Source organism: Amblyomma americanum, chromosome 1 (assembly GCF_052857255.1).
Source record: "Amblyomma americanum isolate KBUSLIRL-KWMA chromosome 1, ASM5285725v1, whole genome shotgun sequence".
In the NCBI taxonomy this organism is placed as follows: Eukaryota; Metazoa; Arthropoda; class Arachnida; order Ixodida; family Ixodidae; genus Amblyomma; species Amblyomma americanum.
In genome coordinates, this window is record NC_135497.1 from 217,884,429 (window position 1) to 217,896,747 (window position 12,319).

At 46.2% G+C, this 12,319-nt stretch overlaps 1 protein-coding gene across 2 annotated transcripts in view; it reads left to right on the top strand.

Moving 5' to 3' along the window:
- Window positions 1-1,615: 1,615 nt before the first annotated feature.
- Window positions 1,616-12,319, top strand: part of LOC144114626 (cytochrome P450 4c3-like) — a 41,889-nt gene continuing 31,185 nt past the window's right edge. Inside the window, exons 1-6 of one of the 2 annotated variants that reach the window (XR_013311070.1) lie at window positions 1,616-2,086; window positions 2,392-2,504; window positions 2,577-2,662; window positions 4,347-4,537; window positions 7,457-7,526; window positions 7,643-7,769. Coding sequence is in view for 1 of the 2 variants with exons in the window: in XM_077648486.1 (XP_077504612.1) it covers window positions 1,819-2,086; window positions 2,392-2,504; window positions 2,577-2,662; window positions 4,347-4,537; window positions 7,457-7,526; window positions 7,643-7,769 (855 nt within the window). In the remaining variant the exon portion in view is untranslated. The remainder of the gene's footprint in view (window positions 2,087-2,391; window positions 2,505-2,576; window positions 2,663-4,346; window positions 4,538-7,456; window positions 7,527-7,642; window positions 7,770-12,319) is intronic. The other variant, XM_077648486.1, reaches the window with a different exon arrangement.

Genomic DNA, 12,319 nt, shown 5'->3' on the forward strand with positions numbered 1-12,319 from the left:
AAAAAGAAACCTTTCACAATAAACATCATATTTGTGGTCTCACATCACCGTCAATCGGCGGGTTTTTATTCGAAAATTTTCTCCCATTTTCTTGAACCGAAAAACTGGTTACCGGTTCTCGCCAATTACTTGAGCTAGCATGGCATAGAATATACTCGGACTAACTCTACCGGCTGCCATAAACTACGCTACTTTCCTCTCTTTTACCACCCACGCTACGTAGAAAACCCGGTTTACATAGAGCGGTTGCAAAAAAAAAAAGCAGCTTGAATGTCTCATGCGGTAGGATTGCATAGTAAAACTATTTTGCTGCCATTTTGTCAGATGATCTTTCAAGTTGTCTGCAACTTGCTGCTGCGTTTTTGAACTGAAAGCGTTATTCCTGATGGATGATTCACGCAACAGGGCCGCTTTAAGGCATATAATATTCATTAATTCAGGTATGCCTTTTTAAGTTCCTGCGTGCAGCCCACAAGAAGAAATACGCAAGAAACTGGTTATATTGTTTGCTTCGAGAGCACCGCTCCCAGCCTGAATTTATGATTACGTTTTTAGAATATTGCATACATAGATATGCTTACTTCAGAATCGTATATAACTTTTGAATTCCACGCTTCGAAATAACTGTAATGATGGAACCTATCGCACTAGGCAAAACACTACTGCCGCTTGTCGGTGCAGCTGTCCTTACTCTGCCAGACATTTGAAACCCAAAACAAGATAAAAGTCACGCACACCCTCAACAGTAGGTTTCGGTATCTTCAGTGTGAAGGCGATTGACCTCTGCCAGTCCGCACAACGAAGCGGAGCATAGAAGCGTGCCTGACATCTTGGGCGCGCATATCACACGTTCACTACTGTCCGTGTTCACAACTAGAAAGTTCTGTAGTGGTACTTGAACTGCATTATAGTGCCTATATCTCATAGCATTTCAATTACCTCCGGAACTATGATCAAGAATTTTCTGTTAAAAATAAAATCAAATGAAATTAACTTTTGAAACCTTAAGCGCAAAATGTCAATACAGTTGTGGGTTTCTATTCAAGCTATTTTGTTACAATGTGCATTTCACGTTGTATTTTACCAAGCTAGATGCGCTAAAGCTTGTTTCAGGGTTTGATCCCCCCTGTATACGCCACTTTCTTGTAAGTCTCCTAAGCAGACTCGTTCCTGGTGAAAACCGCGAATATGGATGCGCAAACTCCAAAGAGGCAACCTACTGTTAGTTATCATGCCCCATCAGTATCCATAGGTTTTTTTTTTCGCGGTTTATCGTTAACGTTCCGTCAGATGTTCAAACACTCAGAGTTCGCTACTGAATATCATCCCACAAAAGAGAGCAGATTGCCATTAAATAGTATTTCTTTACACCACGCAAAAGTAGGGCACTTTCTGCTGTTCTTCGAGACTCCTAGCATGATTTTAACGGGCCCACACACAACGGGGCGCGGAGCCGTTGTCGAGTGTTCAAGATAAGGGAGTCGTTCAAAACGCTATCTGCTGCCTTTTGTGTTGCATTTCGCAGAACGCCCGGTCCTGTAGTTTGCTCAGCTGCACCGGGAGGGAGCCTCGATACCACGAACGCTGCCGCATCCGCGCTATTCTGCCGCGGGGCGGCGCGTTGCAATGCCAGCCGTCGCTAAAGGCGCAGAGACTGGCGCCGTTAGCCGTGCGTGTCTCCTGTTGTGCTTGTTTGGAACTTGAGCTGTCGGTAGTCTCCTCGACCTCTATAACAATGCACATATCCAGTAGCCTCCGCACAGTTTAGCCCCAACAGCGCTGTCATCGGGTAAGCACAGCAAGGCCCGACAGAGCACAATGGAGGTAACATTGGTCCACATCTTTTCTCAAATGCTTGGCACGGCGTCCACAATGCTTGCTTCGCTCCTCTGGTACTGTCTGGCCGCTGCTGTCGGCGTGTTTGTGTGCTTGGTCGGTCTTCTGCTCTACATTAAACGCAAGCAGCTGGAGACACTCGTGTACATGGAGAAGTTTCCCGGAAGAACAGAGCCAATCCCGATGCTGACAACGTGGTCAATACATAGAACCCTATCCAAAGAAGCGCACCGTCTGGACATGGGAACCCGTAAGCTGCTACGATGGTTCTGTACCTTGATACTGTCCTTGACGCTACATCTCGCGATTTACCTTGATGTGCGCTCGCTATCGCCGCATCGCCGGCGTAATCAACTGAGGCATCTTTCCTTGGCTCGAATCGCACTGAGTAGAAATGAATCCCTGAGGGCAACCAGCCTTGGTTCTTCCTTCTGTGGAGACTAGTTTAACTACGTTAAAGTATTGTGTTCTAGCCCCACTTCTTCCTTGTGCATATAAAAGTGCACCGGGAACCTATGGGCGCATTGACCGCTGTTTCTTTATTTTTACTACCAGACTTATTTCAGCTGGCTGTCGGATTTTCTCGAATATACCAGAAACAAGGTATGCTTCGATTTTACGATGCGACACACCCAGTCCTAGCGGTGTTCAAAGCCGGTCCCGTTGAAGTGAGTACTTTTCCTTCCAAACATAACCACACTGTCATTTTAAGCTCCTTCTGAAAGCTTACTTATTTTCAGGAGCTTCTGACGAGTAACACAATACTTAAGAAAGGCCAAGAATATGACATGATAGGACCTTGGCTGGCTACTGGCCTGTTGACTAGGTGAATATATTTTCGATTGTTTTCACTTGCTTTCGCTATAACATTCGATTCCTCAAATAATAATAACTTTCATCGCATCAGAACCGCTTTCTATTATACGGAAGCTTGCGTTTATTGTGAATAACCGCGGATAATTAAGCGGCTTATTAGCCAATTTCACGCTGTTTTAAGGGATTCGAATGAAAGCAAATATTTACAGACTTCTTTACACAGCACTTTCTTTTCGGGGCCTGCGAATCGCTGTAAACAATAATTGATGAAATGTACACAGCAGTTATAGTTTCTCATGTTGTTTCAGCGGTCTATTTTAGGGACCTCTAGTTCTTAATTCATGTGTGCTACGGTATGTTTGATCTTGCTCTGTCTTCTACTTATCTTTCTACCCTCCTTTAATCTTCGCTTGTATTCAAACCTTCTAGCACTGAATTCTTGAATTTTCTGTCCTTTGTTCTCTTTCCTAGCTTAGAACTTTTTTCACTGGTTCTTTTATCAGCACAATAGGCTGATAAGTAGTGGGGAGCAAGGATCACTTTATTTAAGTGACTTTCTCTACGTCTATTCAGCACAGAAATTTCTCAGTTCCCCTCTATATGTTAAATAAATTGTGCCTAATCTCTTGAAAGCAGTTTTTCTTGCCGTGTAACCGATCGCACCTAGATGAACCCTCTTTCGTACAGTGTTTATATTGGACCAGTTTAGAAAAAGCTCCAAGCCCTTAAAACTAAGCGGAAGGCTTGTTTGACCGTGTATTTTTCGGTCGGAAAATAGTGGATATGATTGTGAAACGAAACATTTCTACCAGCTTTATTTATGTACAGGAATGCAAATGTAGCATTCCCAACGCCTACACTTTGTGCCTTTACATTTTCGCTGTTTTGTTCTCATTAATAAAATTTTCTGCGACGCTTGAGGAAGTGCCAGTGGACTCGCGGACGACGGCACGTCCTCATTTTTGTAGTGACCTCAAGAACACCGAAATAAAATTGAACATGAATAAAAAAACAAGTCCAGCTTTTTTGGACATCACTTTCAATTGTTAAGCAAGTGTGGAACATTGTAAGTTACTGTTATGAACATATTGTTGGAATAGTCTATTCCGATGTGCTGCGAAATCGTCATTTTAAAGTTTGTCCGGCGCTCGCACCGTGTACTTAACACTGCCACAGAAAACCAATCGGGTGAGTTTTTGATGATCAATAACAAAAACTACAAGCGTCCGGATGGGGAGATCTGCGCATAATTTATTGTTATGGTGCAGGCTTACGATAAGCAAAAAAATTGCGCTCATAAACAACTTCCTGCTTAAAATGCGCCTGTCCGAAATTTCTGGGTATAATAGGTTCGTTGATTTCGTTACATATGAAAATAAATATAATGTCTTCTCATGTAACAATCGCAGAAGAAATAGCTTTTCACTTCTCACACTGTCGATGCAACAGCTCCTCGTTATACTCGTACTACCAGCTTGCTTAATCTTTTTTGTAACAAGCAGTTGGAAAGCACACTAGCTCGAAGAATTACGTAAGGTTGCGTTTACTAACAATTGTGGACTAAACTTGCGAAAGATCGCTACTGCCAGCTTGTTCGTTGTGTTTTAGAGGACCAACAGTATTGCACGGAAATGATAACATGAACGAGTTTTTGACTGCTATCTGACGCTGACAAATGGTGGCTTTTTTTCCAGCTCCGGGTCAAAGTGGCGCTCTCGTCGAAAACTACTGACACGTGCATTTCACTTTCGAATCCTGGAAGACTTCTTGTCAGCCATCAATGAGCAGTCGAAAGTTCTTGTGCGAAAATTGGGACAGCTTGGAAAGGACGGTTCCTGTGATATTGTACCCTTAGTAACTCTCTGCGCTCTAGACATCATTTGCGGTGAGTTTTTGCCAGTCGTATATATGCCTACATCAAGGCGCCTCCTTACTAAAAAATGCAGATAGGGTCAGTTTTTCGTAAACATGATAAGGCAAAAGACAGCAAGGAATAAACAGATGATTCATCTCTCCTTGTGGGTTATTACTACCGATGCGGCCTGTGTGCTATACAATTTGCTACAGGACCTATACTCATTTTAATGCACGAGCAGCAAGCTCAGAAACGTCGCTCATGGGTAAAAAATCGATTACTCATAGAGATTTGCTTAAAACCTTGGAAGTCTGCTGTTTTCGCTCTGTCGCCTGGTAAGAAGGCATATATGGGACCTGACTCTCACTCGATCAAGCCAGCAACATTGCTCCAATAAGAATGAGCACCGTGCTCTACGCGGTGGCTATTAGGTGTAAATTTAAGTAGTGGGCAAGGTGTCGCGAGTTTGATTCCGGTTGAGAAAACTCACAGGCATGCACAGTCGTAATTAACTTTAATCAATCCCTAGCAAACGATTCCTGATGACAGACGCTCTTTTTACACGACAGGAAAGGCTGCGCATACCTCTAAGCAGGCTTTAAATTATATGTCTGAATCTTTCGTGCGTTTGGTGCTACACTAGAGATTGTTATTAAATCTTACTCAGTCCACCCTTCGATTGCGAACGCTAGCCTCCAGTGACCAGGAAACGACACACCGACTGCCAGCCTTTTTTTGCCTACACAGACGATGTTCAGAACGATAACGTAGGTATGACCTCGCAAGCTTTCTTCCTCGCCATGCCTCCGTCGTACGCGTGCAGCAAAAGGGCAAACTGCTCCACGCCACCAACCTTGTTGCGTGCCGTCATCCGACCTTTGGCGTAGCGACATCTCTTAACGCCTTTGCTTTTCCGACCGCTCATTTGCATGCAGGAACGCTGCGAAATATTCCTATGGGCTTTATCGCACAGGCTTGCTCGGGGTGAAATGTGGAGCAAGGCTCTACCTTGAAACATGTATTGTAATCGCTCGCATGTCGTGATTACGATCAATTCGAGATCCTTTTAGCTCTTGTCTATATCGGCAGTCGATCTGGTACAGGATGTGACTGTCTTAATACTATCAGTGAGTCAAGGTTATATGTTTTAGAATGATTGCACGTGCCTAAAGAGATTTCGACGCACAAAAGTGCCGGTACAAATAGATTTACATATTTTTCTCGGGAAGTGTTTAATATTGACTACTTTCTTAATCTTTTTTTCTGGGGCCCTCCACTCCGACGTCCCTCATAGCCTGAGCTGCTTCGGGACGTTAAACCTCATGAACCAAACCAAACCTGTCTTTCACCTTTGCTTTCTTTTCTTGTTTGTTTCGCCCTATGCTTCTTTGTCAGTTGAAAATATTGTATAGCATTGAATGAACTAGAGAATGATTAGTATTCTGGGAACTTCAGAAAGATAAACTCTTCTAAGAGCCCTTACTGACGCAACACTTTCAGCGCGACACCACACGATCAGTGGTGATCCAGTAACAGGCAAGCATACATATGTGAAGACACCAAAAGAAAACTTAACGGCATTTATCTCAAAAGCGTTCGTTGGCGAGATTACAGAATTATAAAAAAAAACAGAGTAAATAAGGTATGTGGGGCCTCATGTCACGAAACTGCATATGGGCTATGAGGGACATTGTAGTGGAAGACTTCGTATAATTTTCGTCCATCTGATCTTTAACGTGCGCCGGTATCACACAGCACACGGGAGGTGGTCCGTTTCACCTTCATCGAAATGCGGCCGGTGCGGCCGGTATTCGATCTCGCGGCCTTGGACACTTAGCAGCCGAATGCAAAAGCCACTATACAGAGCGGCCTGTCTGACAGGGAGTAAATACTATGCTGAATGCTGTTAACAGTAGACAATGGCAACATTCGATAAGTTTTTACTCTGCTTAAGCAATCTTTTAAGAGCACTACAATATGCGAACACCAGCTGATCGTTTCTTTTTTTAAATTAATGTGCCAGCGTGAGTGGTGGAAAATCCGCCGCATTTAGGGGCAATTTTTTACAGATTATAGAGTTTGGCCAATAAAATATTAGTGAAGTTGTTATTCCGACGAAAAATGTTCAGATAACACCAAATTAACTTTCATCCTGTGGCTACGGGCCGACCGTTATTCATCTTTAGTGTAAATGGAAAATAAAAATACGCAACTTGCAGATGCACATTAAGCACAGTAATTTCTTTCCCATATGCTGGAGCAAACAGATAAAAACAGTATTGATTCGGGCCTAGAACGCACACAAAGTGAGCAAGGGAGGTTTAACGAACTAAACCAACCATCAGAGCCCAGTCTGACTTAATGCCGAAAACAACGAATATATGTAGCCTTTCACTGCAGTCAACGTGCTCTTTCCAAGACTTCAAAAAGGCTAATGATTCTTAGACTTTCGTTGATATTCGTTCTAGACACTTAATTTCGGCTCTTCAAGATAATTTTATCAAGTTTCTTGACCCAACAGACGACAATCCAACCTATAAAGCCTGTTGAACAGCTCCGGCCTCTGGAGGGCTTCGGGTGGGCTGCAAAACAATATCATAATCCTAACCTATTTCAGCCTATCTGCAGTTTGCAGACAAAACGCGGCCAAGTTTAAATGGAGAACGCTAGGCCCCACTTTGGAGTTTGCAAATGGTGGCATTACACGCCAGAGCGTTAATCCATTTAAATAGTTTCCTGAACAAAGCTTGTGCATGTTATTCCGTGTCAGTTTCGCAGCTTTGTACACTGTATACCTTAGATCGCCAGAATATAATGAATCGATCATAATTCTATTTTAAGTTTGTTTTTTCCGCTGGCTAAAGCGACAGCACGCAGCGATTTCATCGCGCTCGAGCCGATAACGAAGATTCAACACAAGTGTCAACCTATCAACCCATTCCTTTTCAGAGACTATAATGGGGTACACAATAAACGCACAAAGCAACAGCCACTCGGAGTATGTGCAAGCTATTCAAGTGTAAGTGTGTCATTTGGAGAACAACCTTTGAGTAGTTTTGTAAGACGCTTTTGAATGGCTTCACTAAAAAATGCACACAATAATTTCTTTTATCTTTTTTTTTTGCACGCGTACAGGCTTGGGCACTTGTTTACACTGCGCCTGGAGTCACCGCTGTATTGGGTTGACGCAATATTTCGTATTTCGACTCCAGGGCGGCTCTTTCATAGCAAAATTAGGGAACTGCATCGGTTCACAATGAAGGTAACCTAACATCATACCATCGCTTATGCTTCTTTTACAGCGTCTTTTTCTTTGGAACTTTACTTGGGCAAAGAACGTCATGATATGTCTCAAATCTTTTTATGCAATGTCTACTTTAGCGGCTACATTCTGTAAAAAATCTGTCATATCCCCAACTAACAGTTACGCGGCGTGTGTGTTTAAAATGTCTTATATTTGTTTTCACAGTGAACAGATCATCACGACAGCTGTCAGCAGTCATTGGCATATATCTCAGAGACATTTCTTCATGCTCCACAATTATGGGAATCTATCCACTACCACCGTCTAGTGCCGAATAATGGCGGTCCCTGCGAAAGCCACAGTTAATTTTGTAGGGTTGACGATGTTGATGATCGAAGATAGAGGATGTTGATCTTGATCTTGATGTCTTCTGATGGTTCGGTGATCCGGCGACACGTTACGGAACTGACTGGACAACTTCTTCGTGATACTATGTTGACTTCAATATACACGGGTCAAGCAAAACACTCACGCTAACGGTAGTGAACAGCACAAAAGACAGGGACAAGGGAGGCACAACAGGACAAGCGCTGACTCGCAACTTAGTTTATTCGGTGGAAAGGAATCGAAGAAACAAAAACGTTTTTTTTTCTGCGCATACTCAGGCGTCATACACTCACACACGCACACTAGAACAAATACCCATACATGGGAATAACACAACTCAAGTGATATGCCGGCAGAGATGCGGGAATTCCTTCTCATGCAGCAACGCCCGCCGCAGAGCACTCCGGCGTATGTGCTCTCCGTCGCCATGTTGCGGAGCGGAGGGAAGGAGACGTCCCAGGTGTGCTGCGCACTCCCTCCCTGTTGTTGTGTCCCTCTGTCCTGTTATGTCTCCCTTGTCCCTGTCATTCCCGCGGCTGACCACCGTTAATATGTCAAACCAACTCGCCCAGCTTGCCATTCTTACTCAAAAAGCTCACAGTAGGCCAGAGTGGTAGTGGCGTCGCTCTGCTTCTGACGAGACGCTGAATCGCTCCTGAAACTCTCCCTAAGCGAGGTCTCTCTCGGAGTTCCGCGAGTCCCTCCGCGTCTTCTCTCCTCTCTCCAGGGTCCATCTCCCTGATCCGATCCGCACTCCCCCGATCCGATCCGATCACGACCTCCCCCGGTCTCTCCTCCGGTCTCCGCCGAGTTCCGCCCCGTTCGCGCCCATAAAAAAAGCCCTTAAATTCCTTTGCCTAGAAACGGCCGTGGCCCAGCATTCTTCTGGAGACCTTTTTTGTAACGAATAGGAAATGCGTTTGTCAGAGCCAATCAGGAGAATTTTTTTTCAAACTGAAGGAACCAATAGCACGCCTGTGGTCACGAGGTTGTTGACTCTCGAGCGCCGCGTGGCATGGAGCATTTTTGTTTAGTTACGGCACACAGACACAAACACACAAAAATGACAGCGAAAACCCACGGAAGGCGAACGCACAGTGCGAACCGCACGCACTGCCCTAGTCACGCTCTCACCCTTTGCTCCTCGTCTCTGGAACATGGGATCTATCACGCGGTGTGCCGTTAAAAGAAATAAATTTACACGCGATCCCCTCTCGAAACCCCAGGGGTCCGCGCGTCGGCTCCGTTTTGCGGCTCGAACGCGACGTTGCAAGGCTCGTCTTTACGCAGCCGGCCACGATGCAGTCGGCTAACCGCCGTTCTTGCTCGCACTCGCACTTTGTCATGTTTGAGAAAACGGAGGGGGGTTCAACGCTGTTGAACCGAATGTCTAGCGATAGTTGCGGTGATATAAGACACAACGCTGATTTCAATGTTTTATTTTGTAGCGATAGCTACATTACGGTAGCATTTCGAGCCTTCAGCGTGGCGGCACCGTGGCGGTGGCGGCACCCCGTGGCTGCGCCCCCACGCTGTCACGCGGTTGGTCACGTGGCGCGGAGCAGCTTCCGGTGGCGCGGCGCCGTGGCTGATCACATGGTTCGTCACATGGTTGGTAACGTGACCAGCCACGTGGTGCGGAGCAGCTATTGCTGCCGGCAGCGCGGTGCGCCGGTGAAACCGAGCGGCCACAGCTGTGCGCATGCGCCGTGTCAAGTGGGACGAAGATGAAGAAGGAACGCTTAGCGAAGCGGAGCGGCGAAAGGCTGACTTTGCAATTCAATTGAGCAAGTCCCACTCGGCCACCTCTAGCTATCGCGTCACTCCAGGTTTAACCAGAGCTAAACCACTGCCATTTCAAGGGCTCCGAACTTTCCTCTTCACCCCCTATCACGTCGCCGCACCTTACCCGTCCGGGAGCTTTGGCTGTGGGTGACCGGGCGTTGCATCGAACACAACCAGCGTTCCGTTGAAGGCATCAAAGTGCACCAGCGTTCTGTGCAGAACCCACATTCATGCCCTGCGCTTGCGATGCTGGCAGACGCTTTCCCGCTCCACTCGGGAATACGGAGCACACCTCTCCGCAACGCGGCGACGGCGACGGAGTCCCCAATTGCCGGAGCTCCATTGTCGTGGGGAGTGGCCTATCTAAGCCTTGGCAAGCCTGCGCCATCTCCCTCTTTATCCGACTGCTCCCCTGGCCTCAACAAATGACAACCCACCCCTACATTTCGTGGACATAGGCGCGCCTCCTTCCCATTCCTGCCTAACCTTGGCTGCATAGCCACAAAAGGCTGTCCGCGAGTATAGAAACGCGTGTGGCTCTTTAGAGGTCAAATTGGGGACCCAGAGGCTATACGCTGAAACTAGCCGGAGGGGGGTTATGACAGGAGTAGAGCTTTCGATCTCGCTCTACCCCTATTCGAACCCATTCGAACTGTGCAGTAGTGGTGGCCGCTCGAGGAACCCCGACAAAGGGCTACAAAGAAAACCGAGGAGGGCCAAGCTGCTGCTGCTGGGTGTGCGCTGTTCGACGGCCCCCTTGCGCAATAGCCCAGCCCGCTATCTCATCTTCTACGAAAGCTAGTATTGAAGAAGCGTAGCTTTATGGACCATTTGGTGCATGATTGTGGAAAAAAACAGCAGAAAAGACGCGCTCCCAAGAGCCGTACCTCCGCCACTAAGATCACAAAGAAGTACTATGTCAAACACAACAGTATGTCCACAAAATGAGCTACTGATGTTGTATACTCTCTCTCACCCTGAATAGTGGAAAAGTCAACATCGGCCAGACTGGCCAATGAATTAACGATCGTTTAAGACAGCACCACATCTCTCTGCGACAGGATAACCACCAGTTTGCTTCAACCACAGTCAAGACTGTAACCCCCTCTTTAATGACGTCAAAATCATCGGCCGTACAAGGACACAGCGAGAAATGCTAGAAGCATTTAAAATCGAAAAGTTAGGCACTGAATGCGTCAGCGACAGCTCGGTCCGGTTTACTTCAAAAGAATTCCGTTTCATGAACGGGACATAGTTTGTTACGTGCAAGGTAACAGACCTGCACTATCAGACGTTTTTTTTTGTTGGTTGTTATGTTTTCTTTGTCGGCGCTGTTGCTTTCGCGCATGTGCACCCGTCTGTATTCAGACGACTTTCAGTGAGTAAAATTCAGTTGTTTCCAGCTTTGTTCCTTCTACTCCTTCCTCTTGTGAACGCGTCCTTTCTGCTGTTTTTTTCCTACGAAAGCTACTTCTGCCGCGGCTGTTATATGTGATAGTTCCCCTTGGCTAAACGGTGTAGGCGTCACCGTTCTCGCCGTGGCACTGTTTCCCATAAAAACTCTCGCGCTCACTTATTCGCCACAGAGATGAATGGTTAGGTTAGCAATTAAAGAGTCACGTAGGCAAGGGAATGAGCGATCTCGATATTTTGCCACCTGTGATCACGTGATCTGTCATGGGGTTTACGTGAATCGGCGTTTGGGCGCTCTGAATAAGGGGTAGACTATGGTCACGTGATATGCCGCTACGGTGTAGACGTAGCTAGAACGTCCGTTTCGCGTGCAAGAGGACCACAGTTTGAATCCTGGTGCCGCGTGATTCTGCATCGGATAAAAAATGGTTCGAGTGTAGATAGAATGGAATAAATAGGCCTGGGGTGCAACCTGATCCCGGAGTGCAGAGTCGAGAACGTACCCACTCACCACAACAGAATTTGGCCAACCTGGTATAGTACTCGGTCACAACCTACTACATGAATGCATTAATTAATGCCAACCCTCACTTGTCAGCGGTAGCGGAACAACTAACCAAGGCGGCAGTCAGAGCGGTCACGCTGCGGACGCTGCAAAGAATCTGCGGCTCCAGATAGGCTGCTAATGGGAACTGAACCTGGCAACTTTTAATGCTAGAACATTTTCGAGTAAGGCAAGCTAGCCTAGCACTCCTGTTCGAGGGATTAGCGCGTATTGAAAGGGTTGTCATTGGGCTTAGTGAGGTTAGGCGTACAGAAGAAACATATATAGTGTTAAAGGGCGTACATGTGCTATGATATCCTGGTTCAGTAGACCGACACAGACTAGTTTTGGGAAGCGTGATAAATACGGATATAGCTGGCAACACAAAGTAAGGCAAAATAGCCGATGGTAGATAAGGGCAACGGAGTAGATTTCAGGA